We start from the raw sequence: 23,476 nt of genomic DNA, 5'->3' as shown, positions 1-23,476 counted from the left end.
ACAGGTGGCCTTCAGGCTCCACACAGGTTTTATGTTGGATGTCAGATACTTTTGTACTTATTAGGACCAATTCCTTCTGTGAAAGAGAAGGCTAGACTTCCATGGGCCACTGTATAAGACAGACATACTCCCCAGGCAGCAAGCGCCCCGCGAGCCCAGACTGTTAACTTCCTATCATTCTTCCGGATGCCCAGAAAGGCAGCTGATACACAAAAGGTGGCCAGTGGGGCCTGTCACAAAATTAAGAGTCTTTCCACTTCCAAGCTATGGAACTTCTTGATAACATTATATAAATACATAAGTAAACAAGTACGCTTACCACCTATTGGGTTCTTATTATGGGCCTCACGTATTATAGACACGACTGCATCCATTCCTTATAACACCCCTACTGTGTCAAAGGAGAAACTAAGGTGCGGGATAATATTATAGGGGTCCAAGTCACATAGGAACAGTCCACGCTAGGAAGGAGAAACAATCTAGTCCTTTCTCGGAGGGCCTAAGTAGCTAATGGACCAACTGCAGAGCGGTCACAGAAAGCCCAGTGGCCGACAGTGTAATAGGGGACAATAGGAGAGCAATGCCAAGTGGTAGTGACATTCTAGTGGCAAGAAAAAAAATGCATACAGATGAAAAAAGAGCAACAACTGAATCACACAACTGTTAATCTATAAAAGATAAAGGAATTCTGATTTAAAGTAAGAGTCATAGTCACTAGGTGAGGAACGAACTGACATCACCTGCTCCATAGAGTGGGGACTGGAGTCTCAGAGAGTCCTTTAGGCCCTTGCCCTGGTGATCACCCACTTGGGAGCCTCAGCAGCTCATAGCTGCACCCGAGTGGCTGAAGGTGGCATGAGGGGGCATTTAAAGTGAGAACCAACCAACAAAACAAAACAACCGGACTCGCGCATAATTAACAAAAACCAGCTAAGGTGTAGAAGACAGAAAGCCTATATTCTCAATATAGGTTCTGATTATCTAGGGCATAAGGGGAAAAAATGCAGGCTCTAATTATGCGTGCTCTTTCTTTCAAAGCAGAAAGGGGTGATGCCTGTCAAGTTAACAAGCATCATTTTTTTTTGAGTTTTATGAAGAAGTTTAAAAATATGAATGACTCTGGCTTTTTAGCTTAGCGACGACCAGAAACGTCACTAGTTACATTTTGGAAGGGGAGGGGGATCTAAATTAGTCTACCTGCTGTAAAAATAGACCTCCGCAGTATTAAAGTGGTCCCCTGCCTCACTGCCATTTAGTCTCAACGGCTTAAGAAAGCCCAGCATAAGTATGGACATGTTCTTTTACCCTCAAATGGGTAAAAGATTTTGAAGCTTTAAAATGACCATTTGTTAATCAGCAAGGTGTTCTTGGGAGGAAACTAGAGGCTCCTGAGAGGTTAGCCACCTCCACACATCCACTCAGGTAATGATCAGCATCTTAAAAGAAATAGTTTGCCAGCAAGACTTGACTACAGGGATGAGTTTTAAATCCTGGTTTATTTCCAATGAGAGAGAGACACATCAAGAAATTAAGCCCTGATGCCATTTGGTGCTTTCTTTCTGTACAGCATATTTTCTGGGTGTAAGGGGAAAATGCTTTTTTTATAGCTCCATCAAATTGAGTTCCACAAAGGAGCTGCTAGATCACCTAATGGGATGGAGCTTTCTGCAATAGCAAAATAGCTTTCGCTGTGCCTTCATTACAGCGGACTTATTACAGCCTTAAGGAGGGACACAAAATGACACCAGCCCCACTAGAGAAAAGTCCGTATATTAGTTCTCGTGATACCTTGATATCTCCACAGGAAAACACACACACACACACACACACACACACACACACACACACACACACAAACCCATAAGAGCAATGCCAGGCAGGGCAGTGCATGCCTGTAATTCCAGCACTCGCGAGGCTAAGGCTGGGGGATTGTGGATTCCAGGTCAGCCTGGGCTACACAGTGAGACCTTGTTTCAAAAACAAGCCCTAAATGACAGCAACAACAACAAACAACAGCTAAAAGCAGACAGCCTGGAAGGCCAAACTGGGATCTCTAGGAACGTTGAACTGTGATCTGGGCCTACTCAACTCTAGCCGTCTTCTCTCTAATCCCCCCCCCCCCACGGTCCTCACTAGATTTCATCGGCTCAATGGACTAGTGACGTAGAATAATCAGTACCTTCAGCATCTGAGGCAGTTCCACCACACGGTTTACAGAGACTCTTCCTGCTGCTAATGTAGCAAGTACAACCCTAAGCACCCTCTAAAAGAAAATAGGCAAATCCCCTCCACACGAGGTCTTGGACACTTTCTGAGACTTGAGTGGCGTGGAAAAGACAGTGAAGCCTGCATTTCAGCCTAGATTTCCACATCCCAACCAAGTCTGTAAGCACCGGGTTTCCCATCCTTCTGATTGGCAACAAAGCTTGAATCTTGGAACAAAGCTTATCCCAAGAGTTTTATCAACTTGCTTACCCCTCCCTCCCTCGAACATTCCCAACTTTGCTGCATACGGGGATCGCTGAGTTGTGACAATTCAGGCTCTCAAATTATTTTAAGACTGCAATTTCTCCTGTCAACTGCAATATTAACTTTACCCTCACCCCATTATAAAAGCCTTAGGAAAAGATCCTTCCTTCAGAGAGTTGTGTTCACGAGCAGTCACCCTCCCAAACTTCTGGCTGCAGGTAACCAAAACTCTAATATTTTTTTTTTCCCCAAATGGAGTTTTGGAATAGTTGCCTAGTGTATTTGTTATGAAACTTTTAAAGAAACGGAGTCAGTCGATGCAGGAGCGATTCCACCAAACACATTAAATTTGTGTTTCAAACAAAAAATCATTTTCTAAAATTGATTCGGAGGAGTTAAAGAGGAGAGAAATGAGGCGGACATACCACTTGTGGGACAATCGATTACTGTTTCAAACTATGACTGCACATTCTGTATGAGGGACCCAGCACACGACTGTCTCTTATGGCAACAAATTCTGACTGATCAATAGATCTTGGACGTGGTGGGGTGGGGGTTCCTGGTCTTCCTGGACGAACTTTATACCGGGTAGCTGACACCGAAATGCCCAATTCCACGGACAAGCCAGAAGTTTGGAGGCTCAGAGAACAATTCCAGGTATGGCCTGCCATAGTGGAGGAGGTGCTGTTTCAAATGGCACTTTAATCAGTCAAGGGGAAAAGGAATTTGGGCGCCCCATCCCACCTGGACACTTGAGCTGTCCAGGACGGAAGGTGTTCGTTCCCTGGGAGGGCCCAGGGCTGGGGCTGCGGCTGCGGCCCCAGTGTTGATACTGAAGCCCTCCAGAGCCGGTCTCCACAGCTTTCTCAGAAGAGCTATTTTCGCTCACACCCAAAATCAGCAACAGCAAATTAACACTGAAAACCGTGGCTAAGGCACCAGCTCTGCGCGGCTCCCAACTCGGAGCGTACAAGCCGAAACGGACTTTGGATTTTTTTTTTTTTTTTTTTTTTTTTTTTTTTTTTTTTTTTTTTTTTTTTTGGCAGCGCATCCGTGGCGCACGGTACAGGGGACTGGGTTGCTGGGCTAGGGATGCAGCAGCCACGCTGAGCACCGCAGGTGGCGGTGCCCCGAGCCAGACCCTGGGTGTCCCGGGTGCCAGCAGCGTGCGCTCCCTGGCGGGGAGACACCGTCGCGGAGCCGGGTGGCAGTGTAGGCTGGCTAGCTAGCCTCCCAATCCAGCGGTGGACCCGGGACCCCGGGCCGCAGGTTTCTTCCAACCTTACCGGTTGGAGAGGCCGGTGATGGGTTCCGCCGCGCAGCGTCTCCGGCTCGACCCCCGCCCTCCCCACCGACTCGCACCCCCGCGCGCCCTGAGCGCGCCCTCACCCGGCTCTTGCAGCGGTGGTGCCGGCCGGGATCCGAGTAGGTCCGGTCCACCGTGAGCGCCGTGTCGCTGCCCGGCATGTCTGCGCTTAGACTGGCAACTTTGCCTTCTCCGGGGCCGCCGCTCCACTCTGCTCAGTACGGCGGCGCGGGGTGGCAGCTGCCCGCCGAGCTCAGCTCACCCTCGCTCGCCCGGGAGCCGCGGTCGAGGGGGTGGCGCGGGCGGCTGCAGCTGCTGCCGACACCCCGCGGCCCTGCGCCGCCGCCGCCGGTGGGGAGGCAGGCGACAGTCTCCGCCCCTTCCCCGGCTCCCCGCCCCTGCGCCCCGCGCGGCGCCCAGACCCGCTCCAGGTGCTGGGCTCAGCTGCCCTCCCTGCCTGCAACCCGGGCCCACGCGCTCCCACGCCGCCCCCCGCTCTGAGGAGCGAAGTCGGCACAGGTTAGGGACCCATTTGAGTGTGGTAAAAGATGGCTTTGGGGACAGGAGGTTGGCCGCGGCGTTTTAGTACACTCTTCATTCAACAGGCAGCCGGGCAGCTATCCTGGGCCTGGATGGTGGGCTAAAGATTGCAGGAGGGAGGGGCTTTTTTCCACCTAGGATTCCACGGGACCGCCCTTTCACCGTGTTGTGTATCTTAATTGTGCCTGTGTGACTCACTGTGTTGTAAGCTACCTTGAAGTCCGGACATATCTTTCCACTTCAGAGATCTCTGGCCCCAGTGGAATTTGGAGTCCCATAGAAAAAGTACAGCTTGGTTATGGATTCACTCTTAGTGCCTAACCCCAAATTCACCGCACAAGGTCTGGTTATGCTGGGCGTGCCACTGAGACCAGGCTGGCAGGTTTAAATCTCTGATTGCCACAGGCCCTGAGTGCACTGTGATCTACCTTATGAGGAGGGGAGGAGGAGCTTAGCCCCTAGCTGGCTGAGAGAAAACCGGACAGAACGTTTGGAAAAAACCTCCAGGCATAGGCTTAGGGGGCGGGCGTCTGCAGGCTCAGAGGTCCGAGGTAGAAGGAAAGAGACTGTGTGGGACTGTACTTAACAGCGAGTAAGAGTTCAGCATTGTTCTGTGAGTGTTGGCAAGCTGCCGGGGGTTTCTGAATGGAAGTCTAAGAGGTCTGGCCATCCTGTGATGGACAGAAAGATCTGTGAGGGACAGGCTAGGAGGCCCTGACCGAGACTGAGGATGACCTACGTGACATTCACAAAGATCAAGTAACCAAGGCATGTCCACCCAGCAGAGTAAGAGGCAAGTCTAACATGCGGTGACCCTCTAACTATGGGGTTGTTTCTAACATATATAGTTAAGTGGGGGAAAAGGTGAGGTGCAGATCAATCTATGGCGTTCTAGCATTTATAACAAATGCAGAACGTATCTGTGCACATATATATATATATATGTGCACATATACATGAATATGCATATGTATGGCTTATTTCTGATACACAAAGACTGTAGAAATAATTGATCAAACAACTGAAGTCTGACTAGGAGGACTGGGTGAGCCAGAAGGCAGAGAAGGTCACATATTAACTATGCAAAAAGTAGAGCAAATTATTAAAACTTAAGACTCAGAAACCTAAAGACATTGAATTAAAAAAAAACCTTACACACACACACACACACACACACACACACACACACCTACAAGGCCCAGAAAGAGTTTCAGGTAAATCCTTACAAGCAGAAAATAGAGATTGTGATTGTGTGTGTATATGTGTGTGTGTGTGTGTGTGTGTGTGACTTTAGTTATGCTGTCCAGAGAAGATTGTGGTAGGGCAATATTTGAGCAGAGACTTAAGGAGGGTAAAGCAACGCAGTGGTTTGAATGAGAATGGCTCCCATAGGCTCCTAGATTTGACGATTTGGACGGCTTGGTCATCAGGGAGTGGCAGCTTTGGAAAGAATTAGGGTGTGGTCTCGTGAGTGGAGGCGTGTCACTGGGGGTGGGCTTTGATATGGGGGTGAGCCCATATCAGATGCAAAGTGGTTCTCTTCCTGCTGCCTACAGGTCTGGGTATAGACCCCGCAGGTACTTCTTCTGCACCACGTCTGTCTGTGAGCCACCACCATGCTTCCCGTGGTGCCAGTGGACTAAGACTGGGAAACTGTAAGCAAGCACCAATTAAATCTTTTATGAGTTTTACACATGATCCGTGTGTCTCTTCGCAGCAACGGAACACTGACTAAGACATGTAGGAATGTGGAAATTCACGTACACGAGTCAAGAGTTTTGCAGCAGGTACCTCTGAGGGGAGTTCTAGGAAGACCAAGGAGAACCATGACCCCTCAGAAGTGCATAGGGGGTGAAGTGGGAGGGGCTGTCTCGGAGGATGAGATCCTACAGTGGCTTTCAGGCCATTTTCAGAATTTGGAGTTTCATCTGGATGAAGACAAAAGAAAAATTTGAAGACATGTGGCATGATTTGCCTTTCTCACAAAAGAAGAAAAGACAGACCCCCTGACAACATGCACAAAAATCAGTGCTAGGCAAGAGTTTAAGACAAGACAAAACAAAAAAAAACCCAGCAACAACCACAAACACCAAATCAAAACAAAAATATGAGGCTTGCAGGGTAAACACTTATCAGCAAGTCTGAACGCACATGGTGGATGAAGAGAATCAATTTTCAAAAGCTGTCCTCTGGCCTTCATCTGTGCCCCTTGGCAACTGTGTGCCCATACACATTGTGGTGGTTTGAATAAGCATGGCCCCCATAGAATCTGTTTGAATGCTTTGCCCATAGGGAGTGGCACTATTAGGAGGTGTAGCCTTGTTGGAGTAGGTGTGGCAATGCTGGAGGAAGTGTGTCACTGTGGAGGCGGGCTCTGAGGTCTCATATGCTCAAGCTATGCCCAGTGTGGCACACAGTCCTTCTGCTACCTGCGGATCAAGATGTAGAACTCTTAGCTCCTTCTCCAGCACTGTGTCTGCCTGTCTGCACCCATCAAGATAATGAACCAAGTCTCTAAACTATAAGCCAGGCCCAATTAAATGTTTTCCTTTATAAAAGTTGCCCTGGTCATGGTGTCTCTTCACAGCAATAGAAACCCTAAGACACATATGCATGTGCTCACACATGAATAAATAAATGTAAAATTATCTTTTGAAGACAAAGAAAAAGAAACTTTAATCTCTTAAAATAAAATTGGAGATCATTTTTATCTCAAGTCATAAAAAGCAGGCTTCTGAAAGCATAAACTGTAAATATGTAACAGCATTAAAAACATGCGTGCGTCTGTCTGTGAAAGGAAATAGTAAGGCGAGAACATGCACCACAGACTGAGCCCCTGCTTTAAAAAAAACAAAACCAATTTGTGTGAATTTCACAAACAATCCTGGAAAACAAAAGAGCAGGGCACAGAAAACCGCAAGCATTCTGCGTTCAATGTACAGAGATTAAAAACCTAGAAATTAAAGTATAAGGAGGGAAACAACTTACTTATTTTAGGAAACAAACTTATTCCGTGAAGATTATTGAGAAACACACAAACGATGTAGACCTAACTCTCAGTGTAGTTCCTGATAGGGGAACTAAGATGGTGGTGTAACACGCTCCTCTCTTCAATGAGAGACTGTCGGCATTCACACACACACACACATATGCACACATGTACACACAAACATACACATGCATACATAAACACACATACACACAAACATACACATACATACATAAACACACACACACAAACATATGCACACATGTACACACAAACATACACATGCATACATAAACACACATACACACAAACATACACATACATACATAGACACACATACACACAAACATGCACACATACACACAAACATACACATACATACATAAACACACACACAAACATCATATACACACATGCACACGCACACACACACACACACACACACACACACAAGATTTCAAGATGAAAAAAATTTAAAGGCAATCACCGGGCATTGTGATGCCCTCTTTTAATCCCTGGATTGGGGAGGCAGAGGCTGGTGGATCTCTGAGTTTCTGAGTTTGAGGTCAGTCTCAACTATATAGTGAGTTCCAGGGCAGTCAGAGCTATGCAGAAAGAACCTCTCAAGAAAAAAAAAAAAAATAACAGTCTTATCCCTAAGCTTGGAATTGAAGTCACTAGAACCTTTTCAAATACGCCCCAGTTACACTTGCAGATAATAAAGCTTGGTGGCCTGGTATTGTTCAGTCATTCTAAGTCGTTATGCCAACCTAATCTTTCAAAGATCCTTCTAAAAACATCTAAGGGTTCATCTGTGGGTTTTTCTCCTCATCTTCTGCCATCTGATACTGGACCTGTCGTCCTTCCGCCCCCCTCCCCCGCTGCCGCCAGCTACTAAGGACTAGGCTGTGTGTGTGTGTGTGTGTGTGTGTGTGTGTGTGTGTGTGTGTGTTTAGAAAGGCCAGTGTGCTGTGCTCCAGCAGGCATCTCATTTTGATTTCTATCTCCAGCTTCGTGTTCCTCAGAGGTCCATGATGGAATGCTGACTCTTAATGAGAAAGACAAATCAAAACTTTCTGACCCACACACATCTCAATGGACAGAAGAAGTTATGTATGTATTGACTAAGATCCTTTAGATTTATTGCATAAGCCAGTTGCCCAATAACTGTTCTGCTGGGCTCTCATACAAAATAAGTTTTTTAAAAAAATATACAAATTAGATATCACAATAGCAAGCTCCCTAGAAAAGAAAGAAAGCAAGCAGTATTCATCACCATCTGGCTTTCCTCTGGGGAGAGGACCCAAAGAGAAACTAGACCATCCCTTCTTCTGGAGGCAATGCCAGTGCCTAAGGAGAGAGAAATAGTGTAGGTGCAGCAGGCTCCAAAGGGTCACACAACTTAGTCACGACCAATTAGAGTCAGCCATGAGACTGCCTGGCCATGCTGGGAAAGAAATTTGCCTTCGGTGGGTATCGCTAAGCTGGGCAAGTATAAGCCTGCTGCCGTGATGAATGTCCTTGCTCCTTCTCAAGGACAGCCTCCCTGCGAAAGCAAAGCCATGACCTGGAAGAAAGCTCCCTATTGGCTTGCTGGAGCACCAGAGGCTGCCTTTCCTACCACTTGTTGCTGGTGACAAACTGCTCTAAAAGGACTGGCCCACAGCAGTAACTGCCTTGCATTGGTTCGTGACTGAGGTTTGGCCAGCCCTCCTGAGGAGGTGACTTTACTCAGTTCCAAGTGGCATTGCTGGGGCTAGCATGCCCAACGTAGCTCCATCTACATAAGAAGGTGTGAAGGGGCTGGCGAGGGCTGGCCAAACCTCTATCCCCTATCCCAATTTGTACGTTCATATATATTTTTAATTAAATGCTTTACTGTTTTGTAGCCTCTTGCGCCAACCCTCTCTCTGCATGAGGGTGGTTAGATTCCTTTACATGGTAGCTAGGTTCTAAGAGATCAAAATCCAAACTGCCAAATCTCCCAAGGCTTTGTCCAGAGTTGGCATGGATACTGCCATCACATCCAGCAGGTCAAGGTGAGCCAGACCTAGCCATGCCTAGACCTTCTTTTCAGAATTGTGGAGCAGTGTGCTTTTTGCTTAGGGCATTTGCTTAGGTTTCTGACTCATGTAACTTAAGAGAATCCCAAACAATGTGGCATCCAGTGTTGTGTGTGGGCAGAAAGAAGGCGAGAAGGGTATCCTTTGAAGAGAAAGCAAGACCTGTGGGCAGCGCAGATGGAGGGAGCATGGTCAGAGATCTCTAGTGGGGCCATGGAGTATCCTTAAAGCCCCAGTGTCTTATGTTATTTAAATATTTCAGGAAATGACTCCTATTCTCTTCAAGTTCTAGTTTTCCAGGACAGGACTGTGCCTTCTTCTAGACAAGTATGCCTGTTCCTGAGAGGTCTTAACCCGGTATTCCAGACATGCTTAGCGGATGGAAGGATAATGGATGGATGACAGACAGATGAATGGATCCAACATTTTTTTCAATATCTATCTACTTATTTTGCAGACAGTGGAGTTTTAAGAAACAGCCAAGGCAGAAGCATAGTGTTCACCCTCAGAGGGAGCAAAATTTCCTGAACCATGGATGGTATGAATTCTGAGATACCGCATAGTTACTGAAGTTGGTGAATTTTTTATTATTTTATGGAGCACCTTTGATGCAACAGGTTCTGCTATTGATCTTTGGAATATAAAAGGAGGAGGATATCATGAGGGGCATCCTATCTAGTCCGAGAGGCCCCCATCCCCACCCCTAGACTCACTACAGGGGCCAAGGTTGTCATGTTCTGGACACAGAGAGAGGATCAAGGGAGGACACAGTCTTCTCATGGCTCTTACCTCCCAGGGTGTCTTAGTCTTGTAGTACCTGAGGTCTGATTTGTTAGGAAAAGCAGGCCTCTTATGAAGGAAATACCACTCCTTTTCTTCTTTCATTTTAACTAAAGTATACAGAAAGTCTCCCACTTGAGGAAGGGATTTACAAAGCTAAAACCAGAGCTCATCCTTCTTAAGGTTTAGAGATAGAGCACAAGAAAGAATAATTCATATTTTTAAAGTTTATTCAAATAGCTCAAAGCAAATACATGATGATCCACTACGTAGCCGATAGCAAAGTTTGAAAAATGTTTAGATTGGGGCGCAAAAGCTGCCTGGCCTATTACAAGCAAGAAGCTCCGGTTTTAACTGCTTGGTTTATTGCCAACTGCAAATGAGCACTCTTACAGTGAGTTTCTGATACAGCACATTCCATATGACTATAAGGAAACAATTTCCACCATTTAGTTAGCATCAGCAAGGATCTGGCACAGCAGCCCAAAACTTCCACTTGGCAATAGCAAGTGGAATCACAAATAACAAAAGAAAACATGCACAACAAAGTGGGAAGACTGAAACTGACTCAGCATGCTGGTAGGCTCGCCTTCCAATGTTCCCAGTGACTTCTAAAGCAATGCAGTGATTTCAGGTTATGGATTCCCAAGAGCAGTGGTTATCAAAGAAGATTCTACGGGTAGTCTTCAGAGATTCTGGAGCTCCTCTCCAACTTCTGCCTTTGTGCAGACCTGAGGCTACATTAACAAGAACAAAAATGTATTGTACCTCATCAAAGTTTGAAACTGTTGCTTTCTCAACAGCATTGTTAAGATGAAAGACAAAGAAAATATTAATATAACCATGTGTCTAACAAGGATGAGTATCTTGAATGCATTAAGAATTCCCCCCAAAGAGCTGGGTGTGGGGGTGCGTGCCTTTAATCCCAGCACTTCGGAGGCAGAAACAGGAGGATTTTTGTGAGCTTGATGCCAGCCTGGTTTGCGTAGGGAGTTCCAGGACATCCAGGGCTACATAGTGAGATCCTGTCTAGAAAAAAATCAAAAGTGCCTTTTTGTTTGTTTGTTTTAAATAGGGGCTGGAGATGGCTGAGTGAATAAGAGAACTTGTTGCTTTTCCAGAGGACCTGAGTTCAGTTCCCAGCAACCACCTTGTGCTTCACAAACTTCTGTTCAGGGGTGGATGCTCACACAAACATGCAGCAAAACATTCATCTAGAGATCAAATAAGTATCTACAAAATGTTAAAAAAAAAAGTAAAGAATTCCCCAAAGTAGTAGCGTGTGCATCTGTGTGTGTGTGAATATGTGTGTGTAACTGGTAGACAAAGACATAAAAGACAAGTTCAAACATAAATCCTCTTTGCAACCCAAAACTCAGTGTTTGGTATGCCTTTTGCTACATATACTAACGAATATGATAAACAAGACAGCTCATATCATCCAAGTAATGATAGTACTAACCAGAAAGTTGGCGCTAAGAAGAAGAGCTGGTAATTGAAAAAGAATTATCAAAACTAAACCATAAAACATTAGCAATCTAATTAAGAAGAGTCAAAAGATACGAAAGGCATTCCACTGAAGAGGCTGCATGGCCCATGATGTTGAGTTTGACATCATCAGCTCTAAAGGCAATGCAAATTAAAGCCACAAGGAGACGTCACCACACGACGAAGAGGTGGCTGATCAAAGCAACTATTAACAGAGAATGCTGGCGCAGATGTGGAGAAACCAGGTAGACATGGACAGTGGCTGGGCCTCTTAGGACAGCAGCCCCGCCAGCTGTTTTGTTGGCTTGCTTGCTTGCTTTTGTTGTTTGTGGTCCTGAAGGTTAACCCAAAGGTCTCACACATGCCAGGAACTGCTCTACTGCTCAAGTGTGGCTCCAGCCCTCTATTTTTTTTTTTTTGAAACAAGTTCTTATCAAGTTGCCCAGGCTGACCTTGAATTTATAATTCTCCACTTCCAAGCCTCCTCGTCTTGAAATCCTTTCTAGGATTATAAATTTATACCACCAACCTGAGTAGTTTGATAGGCTTTATCAAATGGAAATACGTAAAACCATCTGACCTAGCGATTGCACCCCTGGGCATTTATCCCGGAGAAAAGGAAACACGTTTATAAAGATATGGATCCACAAATGTTCACGGCAGATTTATTGATAACGACAAAAACTAGAAGCAGCCCAGGTGTCCGACGGGTGAATACATATATCATGGAACACACTCAACAGTAGAGCAAAGGACTTGTGTGCAACAGCTGGGTTGAGTCCCCAAGAAAACACACAAGTGAAAAGAGCCAATCCCCAGAGGTCACATGCACCCTGGGTTCATTCGTAGAGCATCCTCGAGGTGATAAAATTACGAATATGAAGGTGAGCAATTGCCCGTTGTTAGGATCTAAAGGGATGGTTGTCGTAGGTCAGAGATGGCTATGGTCGCTGGAGGGTCACATGAGGGCTCCCACAGGGATGGAGTCATTCTGAATATTAAGTGTGGGGCTGGGTGGAATTACGCAGGCAATTAAATAACTCAGAGCTAAGTAGCACACACAGAGGCATGTATAGATGGTCCTGATTTATGATGACTTAGCTTACAATGTGACCACTTCTCAAAGACACAAAAGCAAAGTGCACGCAGTAGAAACGGTGCCTTAAGTTTCTAAAAACATTCATCTATTCCTTTAGCAGTGGGGGGGGAAGCCATAATTGCGTGTGTGGAGGGCAGAGGATAACTTGCTAGATGGAGCCAGTTCTCTCTTCCCATCATGTGGATTGTGGGGACCAGATGCAGGTTGTCAGGCTTGGTAGCAAGTGCCTTTATCCACGGAGCCATCTTGTTGGCCCATGTGTGCTTTGAATTTTAACCTGGTCCTGGGTTAGCGGTTAGCAGCTCAACACTGTCATGCTGGCTAGGCAGAAGCAGAGAGCCACAGGCCCATGTCAGCCACACCATCACACCATCCCCACACGTTACAATACACGGAGATGTTTGACTGCAAACACGGTTTTGACTTTTAGTATTTTCTACTTACCATAAGGGGGATATAATTGAGGGAGATATAATTTCACTGTAAAAAGTAAGAGTGTGTAAGCAAAATTTGGAAAAAATCAGACCACTAATGTCAATACGGTATTTTTTTATACTTACATTTATTCATAAGATACTATTATAAGGGCAAGGTAGAAAAAGGGTATCTGTGATCTTTCAATATTATTCCTTACAACTGTATCTGAACCCATGGTAATCTTACGACAAAAGGTCGAACTAAAAGTTAGATGTGAGTGTGACCTTCTTCTGCCCCAGGAAAAATTCCACGTGTTGGGAAGAAGGGGAACAACCCAGCAAGGGGGCGGGGGCGGGGGGTCTTTTGATATATAGAGCTTTTCTGGAGCTGTTGTCCACCCAGAAGATAAAGTTCTTCACGCACTCCCCCCCTCTCCCCGCCCCACAGCAGAGAAGCGGGCCTGGGGTGGGACCTCAGGGCAGAGGAGAAGGTTCTGTGTGGTGCCCATTAATGGAACCGGGAACATCCGTGTCTGGCCACACTGGATGCTGTATCACAGCCTAGGTCAGCTATCAACAAACTGAGAGCCAAAGGTAGTGTCCCCAAGCCGCCAGTGCTGCGCACAGAACCTTGCACAAAGCAATAACCCCATAAGGCTTTTGTTATGTAAATAATTGATAATTATGGGTGTAAGCATAGAGTTGACCCATGGAACCTTACAAATCCGATTGCTTAGTAAGATTTTACATCTCAGGGCTGAACAGACAATTCTCTAAGCTCTCCGTGCCTTACTGTCTTGGGGCCCTGACCTTGGTCTGCGCTTTTGTTTTATATCACATACACACAGGTTACTACGGAATGAGCGTTCCCGTTGCTCACCTCCTGACCCTGACATTTAGAAGCAAAGAGTTCAGCTGTCTGGTTATGGCGTCTGACTCTTGGCTATCTCCGACTGCGCTTTCCTAGCAGTTCATGACAATGTTACAAAAACAGATGAACAATGCTTTTTCTTCTCACCAGGCACGGAATGTTCCATTCTGTCCCATGTGTAGCTGCGGCTGAGACGCTAGCCTCCCACTTCCCACCGCCGCGGAGAGAGCCGCTCTCTGGGGATGTCTGGTTGACTATGTTCTCTACCCAGGGGGAGACCTTTCCTAAGTCCCTTACTGAAGCTGAAGGGCACACGAGCTACGGTGCCAGGAGCACGGTGCCAAGGATCTCGCTTTGGACTTTATCAGCTCGCGCTGCCAGATAAGGTTGGTGCAAAATGGAACCACAAAAGAAAGGTGACGAGATGCTTTAAATGGCCTAGCCCCGTGAAGCCCTCCTTGGCTGGCTCCCTCCTTGCTCGGCTCTTTCTTCCTCGAACTCTGCCAGTATCTTTTCCGTATACCACTCAGGCACTGGCATATAACTGGTCATTCCCGGAAGTCAGGATTGGCTACTGGAGATAACCAGCCTGGGTCCCAGGCTTGCTGTTGCCCTTGACTAACTATAAAGCTTTTGATCCCCGCACCATAAGCTGAAGGTGACAGCCCTCCCTCGTCACGCTGATGAAAATGAGACGGTGACAGATGAATCGCATAGAACTATCGGAACTCAGCGAAGTCTGCGCGGGTGAAATCGAACTCAAAGCCCATCTCCGTGCGACACCTTTCGCTCCTTCCAGTGAGAGCGCCGGGATTGATGCAGCGACCTTGGCAAGTCTTCTACGAAGGAGGGCTCGTGTCAATGATGTGTCCGGGGAACTAGGGAGAAAATAACAGTCGCTGGATCTGGACCCTAGGCAGCGCCTGACCCTTCTTCACCTCTGCCCACGCTGTTGCTGCCGCTTCAGGGCCTACACTCTGACAAGAACGAGGAAGGCAAACTTCCCCCTTCCTAACGCTCTTCAGTTCCCCTTCTATCACAAGCCTCGCCTCCCACACACGGAAAGTTTCTTTCCCCTGAATACCTTTATCAAATAATTCCATTCCTGGGAATCCGTCCCAGAATAAGACAATACAGAAAAAAAAATGTATACCCAAGTTCATGCATCAGTTTTTATCATTCTGAAAGGCTGGGGTGATTCCCAGGTTTATTATTTATGGAGAAATAAGGGCTTACATAAATTACAATAGAGCCATACAAAACATAGTACGGCCAATGCGGATTCTACTTAGGATGGATGTACAACTGCATAAGGAAGCAATGACATAATGATGTTCTAAACTGTATAATATAATGACACACCAGGCTAACCCTGCCAGACTAATAAAATCTGAACAGTGTGAGGACCTTTGGGGCTGGCAATGACCACAGCACCCTGGGTTCTCACACCCGGTAGCTCCCCTCCCTGGCATCATTCTAGAGGGCATACACCCATAGGACACACACACAGGAATGCTCCCGGTGGCTGCAGTCTGAGAGGTAGGTAGGCACTATTATTTTCCGACTTTACTGAGCAACAATCGGGGTCTCGGAGAAGAGTTGACCAGAATGTCCAGCAAGGATGGCAAAAGCATGAAAATTGTGTGTCCCCGTGACTCCAAAGTTCACGAAGGCGTGTATGCTTGGGTGACTTATTTCGCCTTTACAAGCCTCAGTTTTCCCACCAGGAGAAGTGCTGGTCCATGCCGAGGGGAGCTTGCACTGGGGAAGAGCATGAGGCATCTGGAAACAATACTGTGGCTGGCTACACTACAGGTCATTCAATCGGTATGAGCAACCCTTGCCTCGGCCCGTCCCACTCCCCCATGCTTCTCCCGAGATGTCTAATGAATATTCACTGTTTACAAAAAACCCATGAGAAATATTACAATATGCTGAACTTTTGTTTTCTGTTTTCCCTCTGGTGGGGGGGGGGGAGAATCTGACTCAGGCTATAAAACAGGATGACATGATTTTGATTTTAGCCCTTATCTGAAAGCTTCTTCTAAGCACATTTAGATGTTTGGTTTAGTATTTCAGGTTTCGCAAAATGAGAACTCAACTCTCCTCTGATACTGGAATTGGAAATCCACGTCTTTGTAAGTACCTCAAAGTGCTCGCTTCATGGGTGCCAGTTTTTGAAGGGCGTCCCATGGCTTTACTTTATTTCTCATTGCTTCTTTGAAGACCAGCCGTGGCTCACGCACACCCAGTTAGTATTTCTGACAGGCCATCTTCCTCCTAGTAAAAGCAATGTCCTTCACAGAAGGAAAGAATGCTAAACCACACACAACATTCGGGCCATTGTGTAGCCAAATGTACCGGGTCCTTTGTGTGCCCACAGCACATATAGGAGAGAATTGTTAAAATTGATCAGAAATGCAAACAAAGCTAGAGTTAAAATCAAGAACAACATTCCTTTTGGTTCCCCAAAATGTCCCTTAGAGGTAACAAAAGGAAAAAAAAATAAAAGAAGATCCATGAGGCTGCTGCTTAATTTATACAGCTTGACTTTTGAGTTTCTGCTCCCCCTCACAACAGCAAAAGTCTATACATTCCCCCGAAGCTTCATGACACTCAAGATTACAGGACTATTTTCTAGACAGTGCTCTGCTGAGATAAGGCTTTCCCCATTCCTCACTGTTCCCATTTGATCTTTTTGTAAATGGAATCACACTCTGCATTTCAAAAATATTAGAATGTTTTAGATCCAGCTCATTAAAATACAGATTACCAAACAGAATTTATATAATCCACCCCATCCAGGCTCAGGAACATTTACCCAAAGTATTATATTTGAAGATTTCTGTCATTCAGATACCAAGATTAATTACATAACCAATTATTGTCCAAAACTTCCATGCCTGGTAGAGTAGATGAGTCCCGTGAGGCCACAGCGCATGTGAGATGAGCCTACTCTGAGGGAGGGCTGAGTTTAAACTTTACTTAATTTATACCCCGAAGGCCACTACCAAAAAAGAATATAACATATCATTAAAACAGGTTCCATATTCCTTATCCAAAATGATCACAACCAGAAGATTTTACATTGTGGATTTTATTTTTTTTTAATTTTGAAATGCTTGCACAGGCAAAATGAGATTCCTTCCAAGTCCAAACATAAAATTCACCACATAGCCGGAAGGTTGATTTTGAGCAATGGGTTTAATACATCTGCATTCTGACTGTATCAGAATGTATTCTATCATGTAAGGTCAGGCGTGGAATTTATTAGTTGCAGTGCCGTACATTATTTGAGAAGTTTCAGATTTGGGAACATGTTGGATATTTCATTTTGGAACGATTTCATTTTTATGCAACTACTCAACAATGTAAATAGCAAATTCCACTCTGACTTAGTGATTGATATATGAAAATGCAACTATTATTCTCTATACCTCATACAAAATACCAAAGAGTCATAAGCATTTTAAAATTAGTAATATCCATAGTTCTTTACCCCCAAGTGATTCAGGCTAAGATTAATATCACTTCCTGTGATGGTTAGTGATAATCGCCTGGGAGACAGCCTTTGGTACTGTCTATGTGGGATTATCTCCATTACACGAAATGAGGTGGGAGGCTCCACCCACCGTGGGTGGCGCCAACCCCTGTTCAGGGATCCCAGACTATTTATTCTAAGTGTCTCCACTCTGGACTGTGGGCATACGTTCCTGTCCCTGTGACATCCTTGCCATCACGGACTATAAGCAAGAATTATAAGCTCTACAAACCTTTCATCCCTTAGGTTGCCTTGATAGGGCATGTTATTAAAAAAATAACATAGAAAAATAGAAAAGAAACAAAGACACTTCCCAGGAAGCACATTTTGTATAAAACTATTTGCCATGGCCTAGTTCATAGTAAACAGTGTACCTATCTACCACAGTTTTTTTTTTTTTTGAGCCAGAGGACTCACACATTCTCAAATCTGTCCATTCCCAGCACGCTTCTTGCGATGGAAATCCTTCTCCAAATGTTTGAGGATTTGAATACTGTGTATACTGATGCATTTTAAACATTCTCCTTTTTTTCCCCCTATAAAAGAAAGCCTAAAACTAATATTGAGGTATTTTGTGCCCGGGGAAGGAAAGAGGCATCAGAAAGCAGATGGCACTTTCCCCTAAATCAGTCTACATATAAAACAGAACTCTGTCAAAAAGGCTTTTCCTGAAAGCTGACAAGCTTATTTTAAACTTTGGCAGAAGAAAAAGACAACTCAGGGGGGTGGGGGGTGGGGGGCGTGATGAATGGGAGCTGGCAGGCTGCTCTGTCCTTATCAGAGGGCTGGATGTTTTATCAGCAGCAGTAATGAAGGTCACATGACTAGGTAGGCATGGGGATGCAGACCAATGAAGAGACAGCTCACAGGAGACCCAGGCAAATTAGGAAGCACATTACAATCGATTTGGGGGAGGGAAACGACTGGCAAATCATAAGGAAAATTGGAGAACACAGTAGACCGCTGAAGATAAAAAAAATCAAAATCCAAGGTATACACCTAGCTTTCTATTATTGAGAAGCCACTGTAATTCCAACTGGGTTATATAGTACATAATTATATATTGATAGCCTTTATCACTACCCAATAAGAGACATAAACAGGACTAAGTCAACAGACATAAAAAGAAACAGAAGCTGTGCTTTGAAGAACTTACCTGAAAGACGCCTATGCAATTGGGTCTATAAACCCTGACCTTTTTCTTTTATAACATACTGAAGAGAGACTAAGTCATCCGTGGCTTTCTAAGGGTCAAAGATCTAGAACTGAGGGAGAGGCCACCAAATGCACAGACAGACTCAACAACCGCACCAAGTGTTGCAACAAGTCTTTCACCGCTAACTGCAGAAAGCAGAAGCTGTAGATCTATGAACAGCAACTGACAAGCCCAAGCGAGCGCTATTAAAGCCCCCTCCACACAGACACATGTGTTAACCAAGCCACGCTCAGAACCATCTCCACTCACCCCAACCTTCAGCAGAACGCCACATGCCAATCCCTCAGAGCATCCAGCATCCCCAGCATAGTGACAGCCGTCTCAGGATGCCTTATAGTGTGATACCGTCCCGCGTGCCACGCCTATGGGGACATGTCTTCTTTTCTTAGAAAAAGACTAGAACCAGATAATCATACATGTTTCAGGTTACACCTCTGTCAACTTACTTTCTGCATGGGTGTGGTTTCTTTGTTTCTTAGAATTCCTGCCTTGGGCTCCCCTTCACTGGTCCTATGGTGGTCTCATGACCCCGACCTCTGCTAATATTGCTGTAGGCAGCTGTCTGTGTGGACCCCAGAGTGAGAGGCTTAAACCACAGAAATGTATTGTCTGTCCTTACACGGCTGTCCCTCCACACACATAGTACCCCGGTGTCTCACTGTGTCTGACTCCCCTCTCATAAGAAGAGCAATCAGAGCAGATTCAGATATGCTTAGATCAATTGATTTGCTTTAACTTCATTACCTCCGTAGGGACCCCAACTCCGAATACAGTTACATTTAAGGTTCTGGCACCTTAAATGAATATCAGGGTGATGCAAATCAGCAAGTAAGTACCTTAGTGTTGACTCACTTAGCGGGTACACATAACTAGCCATGCTATGAGGTGAGGAACAGTGGTAGCCCGGAGGTGAAAGGGAATGGACCCTAAACCCACAGAAACCTCCACATCCCCAACTTCCTAAGTTGAAAACGTTCCCTTTTGATTAGACTTTCTCCCGATCACTCCATCTAATTTTACATAAGAGAGTTACACAAAGTATCTCACCCAAAAAGACACAGCTAGAGAGAGGTAACGATCCATTAAATATGTCTGACAGCTCCAACTGAACCCCTAGTTAGGAGTTACAATTCTCACTGAGCACCCCCCCCCCCGATACACACACATTAGACACTCAGGAAGGGTGGACGGAAAGAGAGAGTGTGAGCCGAGGAGCAGAAGAGGTGGGGGACGCGGGTGGCAGCGAATGGATTGCTACAGGATGAAGTAAGGTCAGGGAGATACCCGCTCGGCTGAGAGCTAAGCAAATGAACACCAGAGTAATATCACTGCTAGCGAGATAGAGCGGGACGCCGGCGTGGAAGAGGGGAGAGGGAAGGAAAAAGATGTCAAGCTTTCATAAGATTATCTTTCCTTTGGAAGTGAAATATGATCTTCCTGACTGGACTTGGGAGAGTACGGAACCACAGGAGACCACGAGGCAGCAACTGCTAGGCCGGCAACACCGTTACACTTGGGATAGATTTTTTTCAGGCCAGATAAATGGTGTCCTCCCCTCCTCTCCCAAGATTCAAATAGCGGGTTAGCAAAGGACTCAACAATTCCCAGGCTCTGGCTGTTACTCCACAACGTGCCTAAATAAATATACGTTTAAGGAGCTGCGGCCAAAAGACGGAATTTTATAATTACGTATTGACTTATATTGAATTTCTCAGTCTGCCTCGGAGTCTCGCGTCTCTCCAGGATCGCTTGCCTGCCAATCCGTAGGTAGATTATAGCAGTTCAGAGCACCTCCAAAAATGCATTTCCAACAGATGGGATTATTAAATGCTTCACGCAAACAATGATCCATAGATACGTTACCGCCCACTAACAGAGAAAGCAGAGTGTCTCTCTGCTCCACTCTTCTTCTGATAAATATTTACATCCTTCCGTGTACTCATTTCAAAGCTGCAGGATATTGAATTTTATTGCTCTTTTAAGACAAATGCAAGAAATTGCAATGCTTTCTGGGTTTTCTAATTAACTCGTTCTCGGAGTAATTTATTGATGGCATGACAAACAGGCCCAGCTTAGAGTTGGTACATGTTGTCAATTTACATATCAAATATTATAAGTTTGGCACTAGTTTCCTTTTCCAAGTTGGAAATTTTTTGTTGGTTTGTTTTGTTTTTTTGAGATAGGGTTTCTCTGTGTATCTCTGGCTGTCCTAGAACTCACTCTGTAGACCAGGCTGGCCTCGAACTCACAGAGATCCACCTGCCTCTGCCTCCGGCATGCTAGGATTAAAGGTGTGCTCTACTATCCCTGGCTTGCTTATGTATTACTAAAGATTTATTTTCATTTTTTTTTTTTTTGGTTTTTCGAGACAGAGTTTCTCTGTGGCTTTGGAGCCTGTCCTAGAACCAGCTCTTGTAGACCAGGCTGGCCTCGAACTCACAGAGATCCACCTGCCTCTGCCTCCCGAGTGCTGGGATTAAAGGCGTGCGCCACCACCGCCCGGCTTATTTTCATTATTTTTTGTTCATGTGTGTGTCTGTGTGAATGAATACCACATGTGTGCCAGTGCCTGAGGAGGCCAGAAGAACGTGTTGGCTCTAGAGCTGGAGTTATGGGCAGTTGTGAGCCACCTGTGTAGATGCTCGTGACCGAACTGGAGTCCTCTGGAAGTAAGAGCAAGAAGCTGTCTTAACTGCTGAGCCATCTTTTACCTACTTATACTTTTTAAAGTTTAGAATTGTAGAGTGTTCGAGAATGATTGTGAATGGTGTGACTTTTATTTTTTTTAACATGAGAAGCTGAGGACCGACAGGCAAGAGGATATGCTACCAAGTGGCAGAACTTGGGGAGGAGGCAGGAGAGCAGAGACAATGCAGCTACTCTGGCCATGGCTAGGTAGCCCGTGAGGCTATGCGCTTCCACAAACACAAACTTGCACCAACCAAGCGAGCCTTCTTGTCACCATCAAGGCAGAGGCCGAGCAGGGTTAGAAATCTTACCCATTGAAGCACTTCATTCTTAAAAAAATAGATTTGTTCATTCTGTTGTATGTGGGAGTGTTTTGCCTATATGTACGTATGTGTACCACGTGCATGCTTGGTGCCCCTCTGAAGGTCAGAAGAGGGTATTGGATCCCCTAGAATTGGAGTTATGGATGATTGGGAACCACTGTATGGGTGCTGGAGATCAAACTTGGGTCCTCTGCAAGAGAAGCAAGTGCTAACTGTTGAACCGTCGGTCAGCCCCAAAACTCACCCATCTTTACTCAGTGACTAATTTAGACTAGAATCTACCTAATTCCACAGGCCAACACTTTCCTATTCCCCCTGCACTTTTCAAGAAAGCAAACAGAACCAAGTTATATTATTAAGTTCAAAGGGGATATTTATAATAGCATCACACAAAATTAGATTTGATAGCTTCTTGAAAATCCTTTATTTCCTAATATTCAAAATGAATTGCTCCCGGTTTCTGTATTGGTGGCATGACTGACATTTAATTAGGAAAGTATGAATGAGTATGTAATTGGGGATGACCAAACCCTAGCTTCCTGACCTGACTGGTGATGAGAATTCCACACACTTCTGGATCGCTCATCTTGGGTGCAGTTATTTAAGTGAAAATGTAACAGCTACTTTTCAGTCTTCCTTACCTGAACAGAAACCACGCTCTGAGTTCAGCTTACACGTTCCCACTCCCCACTCCGGCGCTCACGGAGACACAAAAGGGTGAAAGAATCAGCTGGAGATGGATTCAAAGTGAAGACCATGCGACATTGGAAAGCAAGACCTTTTCGTTGCAGAACACGCCCCAGGCAAAAGTAGAATTGCATACAAAATGTACAGGACGCAGGTTCCAAACATGGAAACACACCGAGACAGATTCCTAGAATCTTCTCGGCATTTCACAGAACCTGACATCAACCTGATTGAGCTGGTCCCTGATTTCTGTGGCCCTACTAATCTGGAACTGTTCTACTGGGTAGGCAAAAGACACAGCTTGTCTGAGACAGTCAGGTAACTTACTTATTTACAACCATTAAAGACGGTGGACCACAGAGCTAATGAGACCTAACATTTCACACCCACTGACCCAAAGTTCTGTGGACACAGAGGTCACTCCCAAGCCCCCATCTGGTGAGTCTGAATTGCATGGGGTTATTAGGCAATAATCTGGCCTCTTATCACTGACATAGAAGTACCTCACAGGGCCAGAGCCACTGCTGCTCCAAGCAGCCGGTGGAGTGTGTAACAATAGCTTTCAAAAGGCAGCAGCAACTGTCTTCGGGAGACTCGGTGACTCCACTCACATTTAATGAACAATTTCAGAGTCTAAGATTAAAGCTGTTTCTTCTTAATAATACTCAATTTTCTTTCGAATCAGTGAGAAAATCTAAGTCGGCCTTGGGTCACCCTCACCAGAATGGGAATTGGAAAAGCAATGAGCCTTTTTTTTTTATGTCATTATGCCCATAATTAGGCAGTGGTATTGCTTTTTTTTTTTCTTTTTTTAAAAAAGAACACAAAAGTCAGGCACAAAAACCTTACCGTAGTCTGGCAATTTCCAAGCTGGCAGAGCCTCTTATTCTTCTTCTGTGATCTCAGATAACCCCTCTCAGGTGCCAAGGGTATATTCAGTAAGCTACACCTACTTCCTTCAGCATCTTCCTAGATCCCTTCTGTATCCCGGCAGAAATAC

At 45.4% G+C, this 23,476-nt stretch overlaps 1 protein-coding gene across 2 annotated transcripts in view; it reads right to left on the bottom strand.

Annotated features, from left to right (window-relative positions):
- Positions 1-23,476, bottom strand: part of Tmcc3 (transmembrane and coiled-coil domain family 3) — a 152,383-nt gene that overhangs the window by 68,375 nt on the left and 60,532 nt on the right. Inside the window, exon 1 of one of the 2 annotated variants that reach the window (XM_038314930.2) lies at positions 3,859-4,110. The exons of the other annotated variant lie outside the window; for it this stretch is intronic. Within the exon in view, the coding sequence (XP_038170858.1) occupies positions 3,859-3,936 (78 nt within the window). The 5' untranslated portion in view covers positions 3,937-4,110. Of the gene's footprint in view, positions 1-3,858; positions 4,111-23,476 lie in introns of those variants that run through there. 2 annotated transcript variants of the gene reach the window in all.

Source organism: Arvicola amphibius, chromosome 17 (genome assembly GCF_903992535.2).
Source record: "Arvicola amphibius chromosome 17, mArvAmp1.2, whole genome shotgun sequence".
Lineage (NCBI taxonomy): Eukaryota > Metazoa > Chordata > Mammalia > Rodentia > Cricetidae > Arvicola > Arvicola amphibius.
Note: the sequence above shows the minus strand (reverse complement) of the source record. Positions and strands in the feature narration are given on the sequence as shown.